At 45.0% G+C, this 24,697-nt stretch overlaps 1 protein-coding gene across 1 annotated transcript in view; it reads left to right on the top strand.

Moving 5' to 3' along the window:
* Nucleotides 1-24,697, top strand: part of LOC138268704 (hydroperoxide isomerase ALOXE3-like) — a 223,324-nt gene that overhangs the window by 178,873 nt on the left and 19,754 nt on the right. Inside the window, exons 10-11 of the mRNA XM_069218621.1 lie at nt 21,831-22,000; nt 23,589-23,710. Of these exons, the coding sequence (XP_069074722.1) occupies nt 21,831-22,000; nt 23,589-23,710 (292 nt within the window). The remainder of the gene's footprint in view (nt 1-21,830; nt 22,001-23,588; nt 23,711-24,697) is intronic.

Here is a 24,697-nt window from a genome sequence, read left to right as displayed (position 1 = left end):
CTCACCGCAACTTACTATGCCTGCTACCAGTGGGCTGCCGTGGAGGCTGTGACTGCTTTTGCTGGTTCTCCTGACTGCTGAGGTTCAGCCCGGACTCCCCTCCAAGGGTCGAGTCCCCTGGACCTTTCTGGTTCTCTTCAGCCTTGAAACTCTTCTTTTCCTCTAACTTGCATTTCCTAAGGCATGTTGGTGGTCCTCCTTACCACTGACAATTGCAATCCGGCGACAGACGTGGGACATCACCTGCATGACTCCAAGGACTTCTCTGCAGCTCCTGGACTCCACAGCTGATCTTCATCCACAGAAGGCTCCTGCCCAGTCTGGACACTCCATTGTGGACTGGACTCTGTCCCCTTATTTTGAAGGTCCTCTTCTTCCAGAATCCACCTTTGGGTTCCCATGGTCTGGTCCTGTTCTTGCAAAGTTCCTTTTCTAAGTCCTCTTGTTAGTCCTTGGAAAGACCAGGTACTTACCTCTGCTCTCCTGGTCGCTGGGGGTCACTTAGCTACTCACCTTCGGGGGTTCCTAAATCTCCCAGCTCCATTCTAACTACTCCATATCCTGGGGTGGAGGACTTCACTTCGCATTCCACTATTTTAGTATATGGTTTGGCTCTAGCTATTTTCTACAATTTCTTGCCAATGCTTGTTGTTTCTTATTCTAACTCCTAACCATTACTCTGTGTGTGTATGTGTAAATATATATACACACATAAATAAAATGTCACTTACCCAGTGTACATCTGTTCGTGGCACGTAGTGCTGCTGATTCACATGCTATGCATTACTTCCGCCATCTAGTGTTGGGCCCGGAGTGTTATAAGTTGTTTTTCTTTGAAGAAGTCTTTTTGGAGTCAGGGGATCAAGTGACTCCTTCTCTCAGTCCTATCATACTGCGCATGGGCATCGACTCCGTTGTTAGATTGTTTTCCTGCAAAAGTGTAATAATATAAATGTTCTATAAAAATAGTAAGTAAAAATAGATGTCCATGTAAATGTATATACATATGTACAAATAAGTAAACTGCAACGACTACAGGCTTCTGGGGAGGAGGGAGGGTGAATGTGAATCTGCAGCACTCCATGCCACGAATAGATGTACACTGGTAAGAAATGGTTTCTTACCTGTAACTCCAGTTCTCTCGTAGGGGTATTTCCATGATAGTCATAAGCACTGAATAGTTCCGCGCGCCTGCGGGGACCCCGGAGCACTGTTGTGTAGTATATTCTTAAGTGCAATCATCAGCTCCTTGACAAAAAGGTCTGTGAAAAACACTTAAGAATAACAATGTGCAGCCTATGTGAACAGCTACACAGGCCAAATTGTTAGAAGAAAAAAACAGTTGTAGTGTAAATTTCACGTTTAAACCTCTATTTATTCTATAAATACATAAATAAATACATTCTCATATTTTATTTACACCTCTCATGAGAATAAAACAATGTAGGGCAGTGTAGCCCATAGGCTGCCATTATACAGAATGAAAATAGAGCTGTGCCTTTAAGAAAGTAAAGTCTTCCTGTTTCCCATCATGCACAGCAAAAGGCAGTTGCCTCAGTTCTTTTTTGGAGGCTATTAACCTGACATGAAGAAAAAACAAAACATTTGTTGGAGTACCAACCTCCATAATATTCATGTTCTATGTCAACTCCACCGGGGAGGAGGGAGGGTTGCTTATGACTATCATGGAAATACCCCTACGAGAGAACTGGAGTTACAGGTAAGAAACCATTTCTTCTCTCGTAGGGGATTTCCATGTATAGTCATAAGCACTGAATAGAGTAGCAAGCCCATCCCCATAACCGCGGTGGAGTAGATATAAGAATACTGAGAAAAACATGAATCATGCAAACAAATTCTTGAGCAAAGCCTGCCCAACCTGAGCATCTGCCCTAGCGTCTGTATCAAGGCAGTAATGCTTAGTAAAGGTATGGACCGACCTCCAAGTGGCAGCCTTGCATATTTCTGCCAAAGGGACATTTCTCATCAAGGCTACAGTAGCTGCTTTCCCTCTGGTAGAGTGGGCTTTTGGCCTACCACCAAGGGATTTGTTTGCTAACTGATAACATAACATTATACATGAAACAATCCACCTGGATAAAGATTGTTTAGATGTACCCAAACCTGTTCTGATTGGGCCATAGTTAATAAAAAGCTGTTGTGATTTTCGTAAGCTTTTTGTCCTGTCCAAGTAAAATTTCAATACTCTCTTTACATCCAGAGAGTGCAGAGTTCTCTCAGCAGGAGTAGCTGGATTCTGAAAGAAAGTCGGTAATGAAATTGTTTGGTTCACATGGAAGTCGGAGACTACCTTAGGTAAAAATTTTGGATGAGTTCTCATTACCACTTTTGCAGAATGAAAAACCGTGTAGGGTTCCTGAGCGCAAAGGGCCTGGATTTCGCTGACCCTACGCGCTGAAGTGATTGCCACCAGAAAAGCAGCTTTCCATGTGAGATGTTGCAGCGATGCCTTATGTATTGGCTCGAATGGCGGCAGCATCAGACGTGATAAGACAACGTTCAGTTCCCATGGAGGAGAAGGCTTTCTAATGGGGGGAAAAACCTTCTTTAAACCTTCTAGGAAATCCTTAATAATCGGAATCCGAAAAAAGGAAGTTTGTGAAGGACTCTTTCTGTATGCTGTGACAGCCGCCAAGTGAACTTTTATTGACGACAGTTGTAAGCCCGATTTTGCCAAACTTAACAAGTATGGCAGGATAGATTGTTCTCCACAGGAAACCGGGTCAATGTTGTTGTGTAAACACCAAATGCAGAATCTCTTCCACTTGCTTGCATAGGCTGATCGTGTGGAAGGGCGCTTTGCTTCCTTCAGAATTTCCATACAATCCTGAGGTAGGTTCAAGTGTCCATATTGCACTAGCTCAGGAGCCATGCTGCCAAACTCAACGATGAGGGGTTGGGATGAGATATCTGCCCTCTGAACTTCGTGAGAAGGTCCGGACGATATGGTAGCCTGATGTGTGGTTTGAGTGACCGGTGAAGAAGGTCTGGGAACCACCACTGGCGTGGCCACTCCGGAGCAATTAGGATCATTTTGGTCTGAACATTGGACAGCTTCTGGAGGACCGCCGGAATCAGGGGAAGCGGTGGAAAGGCGTAAAGAAATGCTCCTGACCAGCTTATCCACAGGGCATTCCCCAGTGTCCCTGGATGGTAATATCTGGAGGCGAAGTTTTGGCATTTTTTGTTTTCTGGGGTTGCGAATAGGTCTGTAGAGGGGGTACCCCAGAGTGCGAAAATGGAATGAACGACGTCGTCGTGTAGTACCCATTCGTGGTTCTCGTCCATTACCCGACTGAGGGCATCCGCTTGAACATTCTGGATGCCGGGCAGGTGAGTTGCCACTAGTGACAGGTTCCTGGCTAGAAGCCAATGCCAGATTGTCTGAGCCTCTCTGGATAAAATTCTGGACCTGGTGCCTCCTTGTTTGTTCACGTAGTACATAGTGGCCACGTTGTCTGTCTGGAGAAGGAGAGTTTCCGTTCTCAGAGAGGGAAGGAAGGCTTTGAGCGCAAGGTGGACTGCGCGAAGTTCCAGCAGGTTGATGTGATAGAGACTCTCTCTCTGTGACCACTCGCCTTGGACTCGAAGATGTTCCATGTGCGCCCCCCATCCGATCAGTGACGCATCTGTTACGATGGTTTGAGATGGGGGCCGTTGTTGGAACGGAATCCCCACCAAGAGATTGCTGGGTAAACACCACCACTTGAGGGATTGTAGGGTGTGAGGAGAAAGAAGGACTTTGTTCTCCCAATCGTCCCTCAGTTGACACCACTGATCCTCCAGGTTTTCCTGCAATGGTCTCATATGGAGGCGAGCATTGGGAACCAGATGGATACAAGACGCCATCGAGCCCAGTAGAGAAGCTATTATTCTTGCAGTGGCTTGAGGTCTTTCCTGCAGTTGTTTGCACTTCTGGAGAATCGATAACCGTCGTTCCTCCGAAGGAAACACCTTTCCTAGCCTGGTATCTACAATGGCCCCTAAGTAATGCAACCTCTGAACAGGTGTTGCTGTAGATTTCAGGAGATTGACTTGAAGACCAAGTTTTTGCAGCAGTTGTAGAGTCCATTCGAAATGTTGCTGTGTCTCGAGACAACTGGAGGCCTTTATGAGCCAATCGTCTAGATAGGGGTAGACGAATATTCGCTGTTTCCTCAAGTGGGCGGCTACTACCGCCATGCATTTGGAAAAAGTTCTTGGCGCTGATTTTAGGCCGAAAGGTAGAACTGCAAATTGGTAATGGCGTTTTCCGACAGTGAACCTTAGGAATTTTCGATGTTTCTTGGTTACTGGGATGTGAAAGTAAGCGTCGCAAAGATCTATCGCACATAGCCAGTCGCCCTGACGTAGATGTGGATAAATTTGGTGTAAGGCTAACATCCTGAATTTTTCTTTGCGAATCCATTTGTTTGCTGTCCTCAGATCTAAGATGGGACGAAACTCTTGTTTGTCTTTTTTCGGTACAAGGAAATATCTCGAATAAATCCCCTTCCCTTGCTGGCTGATGGGAACGGGTTCTATGGCTCTTTTTTGCAATAGGATATTGACCTCTAACTGTAGAGCTTCGAGATGGCGGTTGGCTGTTTTGGGTGGAACAGATGGTGGAGGACTGGTGAATCTGAGAGCGTAACCATGTCTCACAATATTCAATACCCAGGCGTCTGTTGTGATGCGTAGCCACTCGTCCAGATGATTTGAGATACTTCCCCCTACCGGAGTGGATAACGGAGGAGGGGGAAGCAAAGATTCAGGGCTTAGACGTGGGAGCCTGTCGAGTTGCCTGAGTTTGAGGTGTTGAACGACCCCTTGTCGACCTTCGCTGAGTAGAGAAACCCCTTTGATACTGCTGTTGTTGCTGTTGCTGGGGGCGCGAAGACATCCAGTGTGGCGACTGATACCGGTGGGTGAAAAGTCGTCGTTGATATGGCCGGAAAACCTTCCTTTGTTCTTTCGGTCTTTCCATCCCTACCGCTTTCAAGGTATCTAGTTCAGCTTTCATTCTAGCCATCTCGTCATCGGCATGAGAACCGAACAAGGTGGAGCCCGAGAAAGGCAGGTTTTGTATTCTCTGCTGCGCTTCAGGTTTGAGTGATGTAAGTCTCAACCATGCATGCCTTCTGAGCGCTATCCCGTGTGCATAATTGTGTGCGGATAGCACCGAAGAGTCAGCTGCAGCACTTATAATTTGGTTAGACACCATGGATCCCTCACCCACGACCTCCAGGAAATCTTCCCTTTTATCCTTAGGAAGATGTTCCGCAAACTGTATTAAAGAGTCCCAGAGGGCACGATCGTACCGCCCTAATAACGCAGTAGCGCTGGCTGCCTTCATCGTGACGGCTGCAGTAGAGCATACTTTTCGTCCTGCAGCATCTATCTTTCTGCTCTCTTTATCTGGAGGTGAAGAAGAAGATGGTGAGGTTGAATGCAGTTTCTTTGCCGCTACTATGACCACCGAATCAGGAACTGGGTCCGACCTCAAGAATAGAGGATCTTGTTCTGGTGGACGATATTTTTTAATAAGTCTGGAAGGAGCAGACTTTGTTGCGGCCGGTGCAAGGAAAATATCCATTGCTGGTTCAAGGAGACCTGGAACCAGTGGAAGCAAAGGTCTGGAAGATGTCCTGTGATGCAAGGTCTCGAAGATCACTGACGTCGATGGGGCAGGTACCGCCAGTGGGATGTTCAGCTTGGTTGCCCCTCGTACTAAGACCTCCTGGAACGTATTCACATCATCTATGGGGGACACTCTCGGGGACGGTGAGTCCGATAGGGTTGGAGAGTAGTCCCGTGTAGACGAAGAAGAACGCCTGTGATGTGAATGCTGAGATCTCTGTGGGTCATGACGGTGTCGAGAGGAAGAAGAGCGTCTAGAGGAATGTCCCGAACGTCTTACAGACCGCGTTGGAGTCCTCAAAACAGACTCTACAGGCGGAGCCGGAAGAGGCGCCGTAGGTGTTACCGGCGTCTGTGGCAATGGTGATTGTCGAGGAGAGAGTTGTGGAGACGCTGGAAGGAGGATGATTGAAGCCGAGGATTCTGAGGTTGTATAAACCCTCCTAGGTCTTTTTGATTGTCTCGACGTCGACACACTCCTCGACGTCGAAGTACGGTGACGGCGAGTGTCCTTCGCCGTCGATTCTTCTCGCCGTTGAGAATCTCTCGACGACGACCCTCGACGTCGCCGTGATGACGGTGAACGTCTACGACGTCGAGCACCCCTCGACGTTGATCGATCTCGCCGTTTCGACGGCGAACCGGATTCAGATCTCCTCGACGTGGAACGTCCTCGCCGTGTCGACGGTGACCCAGATCTCGACGGCGAAAGTCCACGCCGTCTCGACGGCGAAATCGTCGTCGACGGCGAGCGATGTCTCTTTCTCGCCGGCGAACCACTCCTCGACGGCGAGCATGTTGGCGCCGTTCCTTGCCTCGACGTCGACGCCCTCGACGTCGTCGGAGACCTGTGCCGTTTTTGAGCCGGTCTGGTCGGAGTTATAGAGGAACCAGTGTGAGCCCTGGTAGAAGACTGACCTTCTCCTCGCTCTGTGGTAGAATGACCACTTTTCCTCCTGTCCTCTTTCGCCTGGAGTCGGATCTTCTCCCTGTCACGAAGGGTCCTTCTGGAGAAGGTTTTGCAGATGTCACACGACTCCGGTTTGTGGCTGGATGGAAGGCAAATTATGCAGACCCGATGTGGATCTGTTTTGGCCTTTTTTCTGCCACAAGAAGGACATTTGTCAAACAGTGAAGGCATTTCTGAAGTAGAAAAACCTCAAAATTCTGTCAGAATCTAACAGAAAAAAGCAGAAAATTATCACTCAATGTTAAAAACGTCGAGTGAAAATGAAATTCAAAAGATTTTAAATGAATTTCTGTCACAAAAGGATTTTGTGAGGTAGAGCTCAATGCTTCAGGGTCCTGTCAGAAAGGAGCCGGAAAAAAGAACTGAGGCAACTGCCTTTTGCTGTGCATGATGGGAAACAGGAAGACTTTACTTTCTTAAAGGCACAGCTCTATTTTCATTCTGTATAATGGCAGCCTATGGGCTACACTGCCCTACATTGTTTTATTCTCATGAGAGGTGTAAATAAAATATGAGAATGTATTTATTTATGTATTTATAGAATAAATAGAGGTTTAAACGTGAAATTTACACTACAACTGTTTTTTTCTTCTAACAATTTGGCCTGTGTAGCTGTTCACATAGGCTGCACATTGTTATTCTTAAGTGTTTTTCACAGACCTTTTTGTCAAGGAGCTGATGATTGCACTTAAGAATATACTACACAACAGTGCTCCGGGGTCCCCGCAGGCGCGCGGAACTATTCAGTGCTTATGACTATACATGGAAATCCCCTACGAGAGAAGTGACATTTTCCAATCAATGGCATGTGTAGCTGCAGATATATGTGCTATGCATAAACTACAAAGCAGTTTCTCTCCCCAAAAAATGCAGTGGCTAGCCTGTAGTATTTGGAGTTGTTTGAAATAATGTTCTTAAGACAGCTTGACCAACCTTGGCCTGTTGCTTTGAAAATACATCTACACAGTAATGCTTTCTAAATGTATGTGATGTAGACCATGTTGCAGTTTTGCATATGTCTGCCATTGGTATGTTTCCTAAAACTGCCATAGATGCACCTTTTTTCTTAGCGGAATGAGCTTTAGGTGTGATTAAAAGTTGTCTTTATGCCTTAATGTAACATGTTTGAATACATTTAACAATCCATCTAGCTAATCCTTGTTTAGAGATAGGATTACCTTTATGTGGTTGATGAAAGGCAACGAAAAGCTGTTTAGTTTTCCTAAATTATTTTGTTCTATCCACATAATACATTAGAGCTCCTTTAAGGTCAAGAGTGTGACGGGCTCTTTCTGCAGTTGAATCTGGCTGCGGGAAGAAAACTGGCAGTTCCACTGTTTGGTTTATGTGAAAAGGTGATACAACCTTTGGCAGACATTTTGGATTAGTTCTAAGTACAACTTTGTTTGTGTACTTGGAAAAAAAAGGTTCCTCAAGAGTGAATGCTTGTATTTCACTAACTCTTCTTAATGAAGTAATTGCTACTAGGAAAGCAACTTTCCAGGTTAAAAACTGAATCTCACAGGAATGTATGGGTTCAAAAGTTGGCCCATTAGTCTTGTGAGTACAATATTCAGATTCTAAGCAGGAACAGGTGGTGTTCTAGGTGGAATAATATGTTTTAGTCCTTCCATGAAGGCTTTGATAACTGGAACACCAAAGAGAGAGGTATGTTGCATAGGCTGCAAATATGCTGATATTGCAGTAAGATTAATTTTAATAGCTGAGAAAGCAACATTTTATTTCTGTAAATGAAGTAGGTAGCATGCAATATCTTGTATTGATGCTGTAAGTGGGTCAGTATGTTTGGATTGACAATAATAAACAAATAGTTTCCATTTGTTAGCATAGCATTGTCTAGCTGTAGGCTTGCATGCTTGTTTGAGAACTTCCAAGCATTCTAATGGAAATTGCAAGTATCCAAATTCTATGACTTCAGGAGCAAAATTGCTAAGTTGAGAGCACTGGGATTTGAGTGTCTGATTTGTCCTTTGTTTTGCGTTGGCATATCCGGTCTATTTGGAAGTTTGTAGTGAGGTACTACTGACTGATCTAGGAGTGTTGTGTACCAATGTTGTTGTGCCCACGTGGGGGCTAGGACTATCATGGTGGGAGAGGTCTGACGCAGTTTGCTGACCAGAAATGGAAGTAGTGGGAGAGGGGGGGAAAACGTAAGCAAATATCCCTTACCAGTTGATCCTAGAGCATTGCCCTTAGACAGAGGGTGTGGATGTCTGGATGCGAAGCTTTGCCATTTTGCGTTTTCGCTTGTTGCGAATAGGTCTATTTGTGGTGTTCCCCACTTTTGAAAGTACTGATGAAGTACCTGAGAGTGAATCTCCCATTTGTGTATCTGTTGGTGTGCTCTGCTTAAGAGATCCGCTAGCTGATTGTGTATTCCTGGGATGTATTCTGCTTGTAGATAAATGTGATTGAGAATTGCCCATTTCCATATTGTTTGGGCTAGAAGAGACAGTTAAGATAAATGTGACCCGCCTTGTTTCTTTAGGTAATACATGGTCGTCATATTGTCTGTTTTTATCAAGACAGTCTTGTGTTTCAGAAGTGGTTGAAATGCTTTTAGGGCACGGAACACAGCTAATAATTCTAAATGGTTTATGTGATAATTTAGCTGCTTTGAATCCCATTCCCCTTGAATAATAAGGTTGTTGAGATGCGCTCCCCAAACTATTATGGATGCATCTGTTGTTATTGTAGGCGGAGGCACAGTGTCTTGAAATGACCGCACCCTTCATTAAATTGCTGAGATACCACCATTGAAGGGACCTGTGTGTTTGGTGGTCTAACAACACTAGATCGTGCAATTGACCTTGTGCTTGAGACCATTGCTGTGAGAGGCACTGTTGTAGTGTTCTCAGGTTTAGCCTTGCATGCAGTACTATTGCTATGCAGTATGCCATCATTCCCAATAGTTTAATGATAAATCTTACAGTGTATTGTCGATTTAGCTGCATTTGTGGTGTGAGATTTTGGAAAGCCTGTATCCTTTGTGTATTTGGATAGGCTAAGGCTTTTTGCGTATTGAGAATAGCACCTAGGTAAGGTTGTACCTGTGCTGGCTGAAGATGGGAGTTTTGGTAGCTGAGAGGAAACCCTAATGTATGTAGGGTTTCTACTGTGTATTGAGTGTGTTGTTGACATTCTATGAAATTGTTTGATTTTATTAGCCAATCGTCTAGATAAGGAAAGACATGTATGTGTTGTCTTCTTAGGTAAGCTGCTACTACCGCTAGACACTTTATGAATACTCTTGGAGCTGTTGTTATACCGAATGGCAGAACTTTGAATTGGTAATGCTTTCCCGCTATCGCAAACCTTAAATATTTTCTGTGAGCTGGATGGATGGGTATATGGAAATATGCATCTTTGAGATCTAATGCAGTCAAGTAATCTTGTTTTTGTCGTAGTGGAATGACGTCTTGCAGAGTTACAATGTGAAAGTGTTCTGACAAGATATATAAATTTAGTGGTCTGAGATCTAGAATGGGTTTGAGAGTGCCATTCTTTTTGGGAATGAGGAAGTATAGTGAATATACACCTGTTCCTTGTTGAGATTGTGGGACTAATTCTATTGCCTCTTTTAGTAGTAGCGATTGTACTTCTTGTTATAATAGAACATTGTGTTCTGGGGACAACCTGTGATAACGTGGAGGAATGTCTGGAGAGGTAGGAATCAATTCTAGGCAGTAACCATTGCGGATAATTGAAAGTACCCATTGGTCTGTGGTGATATTTTGCCATTGGGAGTGGAGTTACTGCAGTCTGCCCGACGACAGGAAATGCGTGGAGTTGTGTTGCTTTAGCAGTGTCTGAGTCATTCCTGAGTTTTTCTATTGTGGTGTCAACCTCAGGACCAAACAGGTGTTTTTTATTGAAAGGCATATTCAGTGCTGCCTGCTGTATTTCTGGCTTGAATCCAGAGGAACGTAACCATGCGTGTCTGCGTATGGTGACAGCAGTATTCACACTTCTAGTTGCTGTATCTGCTCCATCAAGGGCAGACCATATCTGGTTATTACTTATGGCCTGACCTTCCTCAACCATTTGTTAAGCTCTTTTTTGGTGCTCTTTTGGCAGGTGTTGTAATAGCTCCTACATATCATCCCAGTGATCTCTATCATACCTTTCTAGCAAGGCTTGTGAGTTTGCAATTCGCCACAGGTTAGCTGCTTGTGTAGCTACCCTATTGCCAGCAGCACTGAATTTCCTACTTTCTTTGTCAGGGGGAGGGGCATCCCCTGACGACTGACTATTGGCCCTTTTCCTAGCGGCACTGACAACCACTGAGTCTGGAGGTACCTGGTGGGTAATGTAAGCAGGGTCTGTAGGTGCAGGCTTATATTTCTTATCAATGCGTGGTGTTAAAACCCTAGCTTTAACCGGCTCACTAAATATCTCATCTGCATGTTTTATCATGCCAGGTAGCATTGTGAGGCACTGGTAATGTGAATACGCGGAGGATAAGGTATTAAAAAGGAAATCCTCTTCCAAAGGCTCACTGTGCATAAGTACCCTGTGGTACGCTGCTGCCCTAGAAATGACCTGCGTGTATGCAGTAGTGTCTTCTGGTGGAGAAGGTTTGGAAGGATATAAGTCTGGGTCATTAGCAGGTATAGGATCTGGATCACACAAATCCCAACGATCAACCGTATCACCAATACGCCTGTGAATGAGTTGGTGAAGGCAAAGGTGGTGGGCTAGTGGGTGGTGGTGAAAAAGAAAGTTGTGGTGAATGAGGGGAAGAAGTATGCATAGGTATTGGCTTCTCCTTCCGTTTAAAAATCTTTGCTGGTGGTGGAGCAGTATTCAAATGTTCCTGAAAAGCCAACTTTCTCTTAGTCTGTAGAGGAGGTGCAGTAGTTATTCTGCCAGTCTCTTTATGGATATGGATCCTTGATTGTCTCTCATCCATGATTTCAAGAATAGGTTGAATCTCTGTGTCCTCAGAAATATATTCAGATGGTTTAGATGATTTGGAGAACTGTTCATTACATGGCTTGGAGCTCTGCTTAAGATGGCTCGAAAGTCCTTGTTCTTCTGAATAAGAAGACTGTTTCGGCTCAGAAGATGACAATTTTTTCAGGCCTGAAAATACAGCCGGTTGTTTCGGCTCCGAGGCAGGACGTCGGGCCTTCGACTCCGAAGAGTGTGGCTGTTGACTCGGTTCGGAGATTGAGATTTCGGTGGACTTGCTCAACTCCGGTATCGAAGGAGGTGTGGCCTTTTTCGGCACCGAACCCAAAGGCTGGTCGAGTATTTTCTTGCAGGTCGAAGCATGGCTCTCTGGCAGTGATGCACCCAAGGCCTTTGAGGATCTTTTAGGAGTGGACGTAGGGGCAGTCGTACTCACGTGCTGACCAGCAGTGATAAGTCTATCTTCCCCCGAGTCTTTTTTGGAGTCAGTGTCTTGGATGGAGACTGCTATCTGCGTCTGTTCTTCCTCCATGGTATCTATATTCTCGGTACTCTGCGACACCATTTTCAGTCTCCTGGCTCTCCAGTCACGCAGGTTCTTCTTGGATCAAAACGAATGACAGGCTTCACAATCCTCTTCTCGGTGATCGGGAGAGAGACACAGATTACATACGAGGTGTTGATTTGTGTATGGAAATTTTGCGTGGCATCCGGGACAAAATTAAAATAGAGTCCGATCCATCAGGCTTTGACGTGGTAGGCCCGAACAGGCCTGAGTTGGGCGCTCGCACCCAGAAAGGGGAAATTAGATTTTTGACGGTACTATCTGTTCGACTATGGGTGGAAACGCGATTGAAGCAATACAGACGGACAAAGGAAATTATCTAAAGTTTCTGATTCGAAATCTCAGAGCAAGAGGAAACACGTCCGAACCCGACAGCGGAAAGAAAACAATCTAACAACGGAGTCGATCCTCATGCGCAGTATGACTGAGAGGAGGAGTCACTCGATACTGTGACTCTGCAAAGACTTCTTCGAAGAAAAACAACTTGTAACACTCCGAGCCCAACACTAGATGGCGGAAGCAATGCATAGCATGTGTTTCTGCAGCTACACATGCCATCGAGGAAAAAAAAGAAAGAAAAAAATATATATATATAATAGGATACTTACCTCCAGTTGGGGGACTGCCTATAAGTAATCTATTTTAGTGCTACTATAATAAAGTACCTTTATTTTTGCAACACTGTGTGGTTCCTTTCAGCTGTGACAAGTTGCTGTGTGACTGCTGTGGTGTTGCAAGTGCTTTACACTCCTCCTAGATAAGTCTTGACTGCTCATCTACAGCTACCTCTAGAGAGCCCTGGCTTCCTAGAGACTGCCTTCATTCACTAATAGGGGTGACCTGGACCTAGTATAAGGTGCCAACACCATACGTGTCCACCACACACCAGGCCAGCTTCCTACAGCAGATACTGAATATAAGGTTTTTGACTGCCCCTCTCCTGGGAAAACGTTGGCCCTTTTGGAGATCAAGTAGCAACCGATCTGTACAATGGATATTGGAACTATTTTGAAAGTGGTGGTCTAGGGCTTCTTACATCATTTTTTCGAGCAACACAATATAACCAGCACCATTCTCCTATTTTGATGTATATGAATACATGGTAAAACAAAAACTGACAAAACACATTGGAAAGGCAAATAATTGTAAAACAATTTTAAGGAAATACAATTACACCAAACATTATTTTTAAAATAAAAAAAAAAAGCTGGAATAAACATTATTATTTAATTGTACTCTGACATTAGAAAGTAAATTAAATCTGCACTGAATTTCAGTTAAAAATAGAAATAGTAGTCAACTCAATGTGTAATCCCAGTTACAGATTGGTTTTCCAAATGTCAAAATGCAGTACCTTTTACAACAATTATAAAAAAAATGCATGGTTTCTCAATAATACTTTTTAAGGTCTTTGCTGCCTCATCCCTTCTCACCTCCACAGCCAGCCACACCAGCTTCAACCTCGCGTCCCTCTCTTCCTGCCTATCTCTGAGCTTTTCAAGCAACAGGGAATGGGAGGTGACACTGCTCTTAGGACTGGCCCCAGCAAGGGATTCATTATCTATTGGGTCCTCCCACTCTACTGGCTTCCCTGCCCAGGCATCTTTTCCCTCTGCCTCAAACTCTTCGGGGTCACTATCCTCCTGGGGTGTGGACTAGGAACCCTCCCACACAGAGTCCTCACAAATCTCAGGCCTTCCTCAAAACCCCTTTGGTTCACTCTTGACACTCTTTCACAGTCTCTTTGAAAACAATACATGGTTTTCACAAGGTCCCCACTCTCTGGTAGTCCCCACTCCCTACAGAAAACCTTTAATTCCTCTGTATTGTACCACAACACGTTTTCTGGATCAAAGGTTAACCCGATCTTGACAAGATAAATAATACAAGTGCAACAAAAAGATTCCCAGGTGTTAGAGCAAACTCAGGAAAAATGACTAGATGAGAATATCCGGAAAAAGCAAAACATGTAATTTTCTGAGTGCAGTTTGGAGAGCAATAATGAATCACAATGGTACTATGCAAGTGCTATCCTCACCACCGACCACCAATGTTAGAAATGGGGTTTCTGGTTGGTTAGGGTATGCACCTCAGCCAAGCAGAACCCACCACTCTAGTCAGGGCGAGTAAGTTACACACCCAAGATAACCCCTGCTCACCCCCTTGATAGCTTGGCACGAGCAGTCAGGCTTATCCCACAGGCAATGTGTAAAGAGTTTGCACAACACACACAACACATGTGACACAATAAATACACCACAAAGGAAATGCTACAACAAGATATATAAAAATAAACTGGATTGCATTAAACATCATTAAACCAAAAACGTCATGTATCAGTAATACCCTGCAACACAAGCAGCTGTCAGGTCATCATTATCACCAAATAGGGCATATGTCATACAGTATCATGATTGCCATAGCATGAAACCATTCCGGTAACTAAACAAGCGGTACCATTACCCTACACCATATCTTTATCCTGGTGCGGCAGGACCTAACACCACTTCTTACAGTAAACACAGAGGGTAGATAAAATGCAGTGGTTTGTCATACAAAAAAAAAAGCCAAAAGGTTTATCACTACATCACCCTATACTTATTGCTGTCCAGGGTCTATCCCTGTGATCCAGCTATACTGCTCTCCTACTCTAGATAATATGGTAAATCCTTGGAAAATCCATCCCAGCGACTTCCTGGTTGTGGGGGAGGGTTCTCCATCAAGTTCGGGACCTCCGCCGACGTTTACTCTGAACTCTGGTACTAGGGAACACATACCCCTTGGGTCCGAACTCCCGACAGGGACGCGAAAAGTAAGAAAAAAAACACAATAGGTGGTGAAGAACACCCACCAATGAAATCTGTGGGAAAGACTTCGCTGGGTCCTCCAGTACCTGCTACAGTACAAGCAACCGCTTGAGGCGGCTCTTCCAGAGGGAGTCTGCCCGCCTCTACGCGGGTGCCGCTGCCTACAACTGCAGCAGCAGTCCAAGTGGCAGTTCCTCCTGGCAGTACAACAGTCCTCTGGTGCAGGAGGCAGATCCATCAGTGTCTTGTTACAAGTCCGATGCAGTGTCTAAAAATGTGGGGGACAGCCCCCTGTGTTTATACTCATTTTGCACAGCTTCCATAATGGGGGGGGGGGGGAGTTCTAACCAGCACCAAGCAGTTCCAGGAATGTTCCCTTTCTCCTCCAGAGCTGGCTCCAGACATCAGTAGGAGGTGACCGAGCCCTCTGCGTCAGGCCAGGGCACAGCTTTGCCCAGCCTCTACCTCTCCTGTCCCAGAAAGGCCCTTCAGTATGCAGATGTACTTTTGTTACACCTCCACCCACCAGTGTACAGGCGATCTGAAAAGTATGCACAAAGCCCAGCTGTCACTCTGCCCCCGACGTGGATTTGAGTCAAGCTGCAAAACACCAGAGTCATAAGCACAGAGAAATGCTCACTTTCTAAAAGTGGCTTCTCTATAATGGTAATAAAAGATCCACCTGCACCTGTAAGCAGCATTTCTCACTACCATTCCAACCATACCAAACATGCCTACACCACCCCTCATAAAACAGACAATACCACTTAGACATATGTTAGGGCAAGGGGTCCCAGCCTGTGGTCCAGGGACCCCTGGGGTGTCCGCAACTGCTTAGAAAATTAAATAATATTAATGGATTAGGTCCCCAGCTTTCATTAATGACTCAGTGAGGGGATCCCCAGGTTCCAATATTGATTCAGTGGGTGGTCCCTGGGTTCCAGTATTGACAACGTAGGGGACCATCAAAGTCAAAAGGTTGGGAACCACTGTGTTAAGACATTTCCAATGCACTCCTATGAGAGGAGCAGCACTCACAGAAGTGAGAAACAAAATAGTTTGTCACCACTAGGACATGTAGGTCATAATGCCATATGTCCTACATTTTACATACACAGCACCCTGCCCATATGGCTAGCTAGGGCCTATCTTAGGGGTGACTTATATGTAGAAAAAGGGGAGTTCCAGGCCTGGCAAGTAAATTTAGATGGCAGGTCCCTGTGGCAGTAAAGTGTGCATACAGGCCCTGCAGTGGCAGATCTGAGACAAATTATAAAGGCTACTTCTGTGGGTGGCGCAAGCTACGCTGCAGGTCAACTAGCAGCATTTAATTTACAGGCCCTGGGTATTTGTGATACCACTGTACAAGGGACTTCTAGGTAAATTCATTGTGTCAACATGTGCAAACCAACAATACCAAGGGAAAGCACATGCACTTTAGCACTGTTGAGCAGTGATAAAGTGTTCAGAGTCCTAGAGCCAACAAAAAGGGGTCATAAAAATAGGAGGAGAAAGACGAAAAGCTTGGGGATGACCCTGCAAAAAGGGCCAGGTCCAACACTCAATCATACTTTTCTAGTGAGGTAATTCCTCTATGACAAAATATCACTCTTTCCATATGTCACCACTGTTTAGTTATAGATATGTCAGTGTTTGCATAGGAATATTGTAGGAAGTTGGCTCTGTATGCACTATTTCAAAGTAAGAAATAGCATGCACAGAGTCCAGGGGTTCGCCTTAGAGGTATGATAGTGGCAAAAAGAGATAATTCTAATGCTCTATTTTGTGGTAGTGTGGTCGAGCAGTAGGCTTATCACAGGGTAGTGTTAAGCATTTGTTGTACACACACAGGCAATAAATGAGGAACACACACTCACAGACAATTCCAGGCCAATAGGTTTTTGTATAGAAAAATATTTTTTCTTAGTTTATTTTAAGAACCACAGGTTCAAGATTTACAATCAATACTTCAAATGAAAGGTACTTCACTTAGGTATCATAGGAACTTTGAATCAGCAAAATAGCATATACGGTTTTGGCAAAAAAAGCAAAAAGCTATTTTAAAACTAAACAGTGCAAATTTCAACAGTTCCTGGGGGAGGTAAGTATTTGTTAGTTTTGCAGGTAAGTAAACCACCTACAGGGTTCAAAGTTGGGTCCAAGGTAGCCCACCGTTGGGGGTTCAGGGCAACCCCAAAGTTACCACACCAGCAGCTCAGGGCCGGTCAGGCGCAGAGGTCAAAGTGGTGCCCAAAACACATAGGCTTCAATGGAGAAGGGGGTGCCCCGGTTCCAGTCTGCCAGCAGGTAGGTACCTGCGTCTTCGGAGGGCAGACCATGGGGGTTTTGTAGGGCACCGGGGGGACACAAGTCAGCACAAAAAGTACACCCTCAGCGGCACAGGGGCGGCTGGGTGCAGAGTGCAAACAGGCATCAGGTTTGCAAGGGAGTTCAATGGGAGACCCAGGGGTCTCTTCAGCGAAACAGGCAGGCAAGGGGGGGCTCCTCGGGGTAGCCACCCCCTGGGCAAGGGAGAGGGCCACCTGGGGGTCGCTTCTGCACTGGAGGTCGGATCCTTCAGGTCCTAGGGGCTGCGGGTGCAGTGTCTTTACCAGGCATCGGGTTCTTAGAAGCAGTCCGTCGCGGTCAGGGGGAGCCTCTGGATTCCCTCTGCAGGCGTCGCTGGGGGGTTTCAGGGGGGTCAACTCTGGCTACTCACAGGGTCGCAGTCACCGAGGAGTCCTCCCTGTAGTGTTGGTTCTCCGCAGGTCGAGCCGGGGGCGTTGGGTGCAGAGTGGAAAGTCTCACGCTTCTGGCGGGAAATGTGCAGTCCTTTAAAGTTTGTTTCTTTGTTGCAAAGTTGTTTCTTCTTTGGAGCAGAGCCGCTGTCCTCAGGAGTTCTTGGTCCTTTTAGATGCAAGGTAGTCCTCTGAGGCTTCAGAGGTCGCTGGACCCTGGGAACGCGTCGCTGTTGCAGTTTTTCTTGAAGTGGGGAGACAGGCCGGTAGGGCTGGGGCCAAAGCAGTTGGTGTCTCTGTCTTCTCTGCAGGGCTTTCAGGTCAGCAGTCCTTCTTCGTCTTCAGGTTGCAGGAATCTATCTTGCTAGGTTCTGGGAGCCCCTAAATACTCGATTTAGGGGGGTGTTTAGGTCTGGGGGGTTAGTAGCCGATGGCTACTAGCCCTGAGGGTGGCTACACCCTCTTTGTGCCTCCTCCCTGAGGGGAGGGGGGCACATCCCTAATCCTATTGGGTGAATCCTCCATCTGCAAGATGGAGGATTTCTAAAAGACAGAGTCACTTCAGCTCAGGACACCTTAGGGGTTGTCCTGACTGGCCAGTGACGACTCCTTGTTTTTCTCATTACCTCCTCCGGCCTTGCCGTCAAAAGTGGGGCCGTGGCTGGAGGGGGCGGGCATCTCCACTAGCAGGAATGCCCAGTGGCGCTGTAACAAAGGGGGTGAGCCTTTGAGGCTCACCACCAGGTGTTACAGCTCCTGCAGGAGGAGGTGAGAAGCACCTCCACCCAGTACAGGCTTTGTTACTAGCCACAGAGTGACCAAGGCACTCTCCCCATGTGGCCAGCAACATGTCTGGTGTGTGGCGGCAGGCTGGCAAAACTAGTCAGCCCACACTGGAAGTCGGTATGTTTTCAGGGGGCATCTCTAAGATGCCCACTGGGGGTGTATTTCACAATAAAATGTATACTGGCATCAGTGTGCATTTATTGTGCTGAGGAGTTTGATACCAAACTTCCCAGTTGTGGAGTTTGTGTTTGATAGACTACCAGACCATATACTCTTATGGCTACCCTGCACTTACAATGTCTAAGGTATTGCTTAAACACTGCAGGGGCATAGTGCTCATGCACCTATGCCCTCACCTATGGTATAGTGCACCCTGCCATAGGGCTGTAAGGCCTGCTAGAGGGGTGACTTATCTATGCCATAGGCAGTGTGAGGTTGGCATGGCACCCTGAGGGGAGTGCCATGTCGACTTAGTCATTTTCTCCCCACCAGCACACACAAGCTGGCAAGCAGTGTGTCTGTGCTGAGTGAGGGGTCCCCAGGGTGGCATAAGACATGTTGCAGCCCTTAGAGACCTTCCCTGGCATCAGGGCCCTTGGTACCAGGGGTACCAGTTACAAGGGACTTACCTGGATGCCAGGGTGTGCCAATTGTGGAAACAAAGGTACAGTTTTAGGGAAAGAACACTGGTGCTGGGGCCTAGTTAGCAGGCCTCAGCACACTTTCAAATCATAACTTGGCATCAGCAAAGGCAAAAAGTCAGGGGGTAACCATGCGAAGGAGGCATTACCTTACAAATATCTTATTTGGTTTTGCTAATAATTTTGGTGCTGTTTGACAAATTTTCACAAAAGCTTCCAAAACAAAGTTCATCCACCTTTGCTCCTTCCTGGAAAGATTAGAGGTGGTCTGTCAAGTAGGGGCCAAAGCCAAAAGAAAGACAGGTCCTAAAACACAGTTTTGTCTTTTTAGTTTCTCTAGCAAGATTTACCATTTGGCAGAAAGAACTTTACTCAGAAAGCGTGGTGGTTGTTGTTTAGTGTAAATACATTCAGCCATTTTTGAGAACTTTAGGTTTAAAGGCTGCGTGGGTTGGTGTATGACCTCCACTGCCCATCTCATCTCCACAGCACAGGGGGAACTCCCTTCTGATGATGGCCCACAGGGAGAACATAACCCAGTGTCTGGGGAGTGTTCAACCCACTGGCCTCCTGAAAGTCCATGCATAAATTGCCATCATCATAAAGTGGGGGAAAATAATCCCCATCATCTCGATTGTTACCTCTAAAAGATGATTGACTCTGGTCAGAACAGCAACCAAAAGTTTGTTGGACCACTGGGGTGCACCTCTGAGGATAGAGGCATTGTTCTGTCTGAGTCTAAATAAACTGGGGACGGGCACATCAGTACAGCTTCAGGAGTTAACCTCGGCTAAACCCAAGACTAATTCACCCTCAAAGTCAGATAGGACTATTAGAACGGAGTCTTCCTCTGGTGCCTGAGGTGTCTGGTCCAGCATCAACGCCAAAGAGACTGTTGTGGATTTATGTGTCGAATTGGAAGTCACCTCTGACGTTGGATTTGAACCTAAGGCGGATTCAGCAGTCACAGATGGAGTTAAGGATGGACTTGCTGACTGTAACCTGACTGGGGGGCCTTAGCAGGTCCTTGGGATTTCAAGGCGTGCCAGAGGGAGCTTGAAGAGTGGCAAAGGTTTGCAACATGGCCTTTCTAAATGCTTCAATCTGTTCCCCGGAATCTCGAGGAGTATTGGGATTGTTTGCAGAATTGGTTCCTTAGTGGTGGACTGGGAGCAAGGCTGAGAGGTACCTTAACATCCTCACAACTTCTCAGTTAACAGTGGCGGGACTGGGACGCATCCTGTGTGGCCTTTGTGTGCTTCCGCTTTGACTTCAGCTTACTGGAACACTTAGACCACGATGAGGACCTGTTTTAGGAATGGTTCAAAGAGCAGGAGGTGGCCTGCGCACTCAGCTTTGAGAGGGACTTCTGTGAATACTTTTAGTGTTCAGCAGCGTTCAGCTTCGCATTCCTGATTCGCCTTCAGATTCACAGTACTACAGAGAAATTAATTTTAAAATAAATCTTGAATTAAAGAAAATGTACAATATTAAATCTAAAATTATTTTTGTGAAGTGTAAATTAAAAAATAAATTGTGTCAGTATGCATTAATACTTGTTTAAAAGTGATGCATAGAATCAATGAAAATTAATTTAGTCATAATTTTATAAAAATTATTGCTATATCATTGATTATTATATTCAATAGGGTATTAAAATACTCTATAATTCAAGAATAAATATGTACTATATGTGTATATCTTTAACATTAAAATATATTCACTTATATTTTAAAATATTTTAATTCAGTTTAACATTATTTCCTATGGAGTTTTATTTCATTTTCATACCTCAAATCTTTCCAGTGGCAGGGTGGTGCAGTATCAGTGGCTTCTCATGTGTGGTGTTTAACTTACTACTTGTTTTTTTAGTAGTAACGTACACTCAAGTTTGTGAATAAGCAAACATTTATAAAGTTACTCAAAAGTGTAAATTACTCAAAAGCGCAAGTTATCTTTGTGAATCAGGCTCTAAATTATTCTCAGTTGCAAACCATTTCTGTACATTTAGGGATTAAATCTTGTTACAGCTGCTCCATTTTACAATTTGTCCATATGAGTGAAAGAACATTATTTTCTTGCTTGTCAGACTGAGCCTTGCCAAGCGAATCAGTGTGGTATAGGCTCACCAGATATGAGGATACAGCTTATAGGGGCTTCAGTTGATCTCACTTTTTTCCAAAGCCAGCAGCTTGCTCTTTTCTTTGCCTAGAACCTTTTCCCTCCTATACTCACTTACTGACAGTGGCCTTTGGGGGGAGGATGGGAAGGGACTCCACTGATCATTCCTCCTGGTGTTTATGTTGAACCTTGCCATGCAAGTTCTTCCTCTAATTCCCAAGCTTGTCTTAAGGATGTCGCTACTGCTGGTTGTGTGCAGTGCTTAATTTGCGGTGGATGTTGCAAGTGGGGCCCATTTGCATTCATTTTAAGGGACCAGCACTTATTTTTCATCATCAGACTTTGAAAAAGAGCAAAAGAGAGAAAAAGATTGAGTGGAAAGAAGAAAGAGGAATAGAAAAACTGAAACACTAACAAAGGGATAAAGCAGGAACATGCATGTATGAAATAAAGGATGAGGGAGTGTCTGGTTGTGGATTAAAGGAATCATGACAAACCATTCTTGGTATTCAGCACGCTGACATTCAGGCGTGCCGGCTGCAGGCTTCTGAGCAAAACTATGAGCCCCGGCATTTATTCTTTAAAAAAACACTAGTTGTAAGCTTCATGTTTTTTTTGTGTCACCAGTGTTCATCGATTGCTAGTGACCACTTCCGTGAGTTCATGCAGAAGGGCCTTGAACTATTGACCTATACCTTGTTGTGTGCCCCCGACAACTTTGTATCTCGAGGAGTGGACAAGCTCCCTAAATATTACTTCAGAGATGACAGTCTGAAGATGTGGGCAGCGATTGAGAGGTGAGTCATTTGTGCATGCACTGTCTAAACACCTACCCAGACAGAGAGCAGACTGTCACTACACTGATAACCTACTCAAATGGCACTTGGAGGTGGGGAATTAGGAGGAGAAAGTCTCATATAAAACCTTGAATTGAGAGAATTAATAAGAGACGACAGGGCCATTGATATTTTCAAAGACTGACTCTGTGTGGAAAGGAGTGAGACTTGCGTCTCAGAATTAGTTTTAAGGTGAATTATATAGTAGGCTTGCTGCTTCCTTTAGATCTAGTCACTATGTAAAATGCAAAGTAGTGTGTTAAATTATGTGACTCAAATTCTACCCTTCTATTAGTACATAAAATTCCGAAGTAGGTGAGGACAGCCAGATCCATCCACTCTACACATTTCCCTCACAGAACCTCCATATTTACCCTCACTTGTGGTCCACCCTGGGCATCTCTACGGTATTTTACATGGGAATCAAAGGAGGGTACATATTGCACAAACTCTTAATATCGCAACTCTAGTCCGTCTGTAAGTCAATGTAAACCATTCATTAACTATCAACTAGGCCATATGTTTTCAACTCACAGCCACAATCTGTTTGTACCAAAGCTCTGGATTGACGGTATGGCCTGCCTCTACCTGATCTGTCTGACTCTGTGCTGTATGTGGTGGCATGGGACTCTGCTGCCTCCTGCCTTGTCTAACTGCTCTGAATGCAACAGTATGACCCTTTGATTTTAAGAATTTAACAGTATGACCCTTTGAATGCAACAGTATGACCCTTTGAATGTAACGGTATGACCCTTTGCTGCCTGCCCGATAATATCCTGAATGTGTCAAAGGTCTACGCCATCTCCTGTACTGTCTATTTCATGAATCTTGCGGCGTGGCTTGCTGCTGCCTCCTGTCTTGTCTAAATGTTCTGCTTGTGAGGGGTTGGCCCACTGGCGCCTATTTTTCTATCTGGCTCTGTTCTGAATGTAAAGGTGGGCTGTCTGCTGCCTCGTGCTTGACATGACTGTTCTGGATGTAGTAGAGCAGACCTCTGCCATATCTGTCTTAAATGGCTCTGATCTGACTGTGTAACCCTCCAAAATCTGAGCCTTTTCTTAATGTAATGTGACCTCCAATCCCTCCATCTTCGTCTGTTTGGTTCTGTACCAGTGTGGCCACCCACTAACTACAAGTTCTGACAATCACGCTTTGAATCTATGGACCAGCCCACACTTCCAAATTGCTACTATAGTGTTAGAGTACCACACCATGGCTCGGCCAGTTCCCAATGGTGTGGCTAACTGTTTCAGAGTGTGGTAGCATTGTCCATCCACTGCCCAAATATTTAGCGAATCATTTCTGAATGTGGTGGTGGCATGACACTTCCCTGAGTTTTGCTACTGTTTCTGAATGGTTGGTAAGGAACATCCACCATCCACCCTTCTACTCCTCTGAAATTGTGGCTAAACTCTGAGAATTGGGCAGTATGCCAAAGGACTCCCCAGGTTTAGGTAAAGTTTCTGCATGTGGCTACTTTAATTTTTCAGACACTTTTGCAAAAAAAATCTATCTATTTTTTGTGACCTTGTGGTGGTTTATTTTCTAGCTTTGTATGCTCAATCGTTGACTGCTACTACCCGAGTGACAGCTCTGTCCAAAAAGATTCTGAGCTGCAGGCCTGGGCAGACGAAATCTTTACCAGAGGCTTCCTATCAAGAGAATCTTCCGGTAAGGTCTGGGGTACTATGTTTTGGTACTGGACCAAACACCAGGGTCAAACTTAGCAAGGCGGGTAAAGGGAACATCTGTATTTGGTGGAGACCTGTATAGGTCAGCAAACCTATAGATTGCATGTATAGATAGAAGTGTTATTTGTTATGTCTGGCCTTTGGACAGCTTTAGTTGTTTCACCAGCTTCATGCAATCACAAAAAATCATAGGTTAAAAAAAAAGTGTATATTCGTTTTTCTTCAGCCACTAATCTGTTGAAGTGGCATTCAAATCTAGCTTCAGTACATGACAGCATGTGTCAGTTGGTCTGCCCACTTCAGCCACTGGTTGTATTGTAATTCAAGAGATATAATTTACTCACATGCCCACATTATATAGGGCACTTCAGTGTCAAGGCTGCTTGGCAAAACTGTTGGGACAAGTGCTGCAATGGTTTATAGTTTCTTTTTTCCCATGAAGTATATGCCTGCAAGTCTTGGAAAGCTTTACATTTTTACTTTTAAAGCACATATTGCATATGTTGGCAAAAAAAAAAAAAATGCCTGCCAGCCTGCCGGTCACGATTATGGGCTTTGCCAATGTTTATTTTCTCTTTTGTCCACTTGCTCAAGACTGTCTGAAATGGCAGGGGATAATGCAAAAAAATGTAGAAAGTGCTGAAAATTCTTCTTCTGGATTTCTGTCTCTTTTTGGCACTGCAGGAACTTAAAAATATATATATATAAGTAACAGCACCCCTCACAGAACGATTTTAGAATCTCTTCAGTCTTTCGCCACACAAAACACTTGAGCCATGCTCTACAATAAAAAAGGGCACACTCTTCCCCTCAACACATTGCTATATCTAACTACTAATAAAACAATACCCGTGTTGTTCTTGCACTGAACTAACTGAATGCAGGGTACCAGATGTCTATGTTTAATTCCCAGTAATGTTTATGGATCATTACTTGGCCAATTGCTCTCTTGTCCCACCAGAACATT

The sequence above is a fragment of the Pleurodeles waltl genome, chromosome 12 (assembly GCF_031143425.1).
Source record: "Pleurodeles waltl isolate 20211129_DDA chromosome 12, aPleWal1.hap1.20221129, whole genome shotgun sequence".
In the NCBI taxonomy this organism is placed as follows: domain Eukaryota; kingdom Metazoa; phylum Chordata; class Amphibia; order Caudata; family Salamandridae; genus Pleurodeles; species Pleurodeles waltl.
This window is presented reverse-complemented; position numbering and strand designations above follow the sequence as displayed.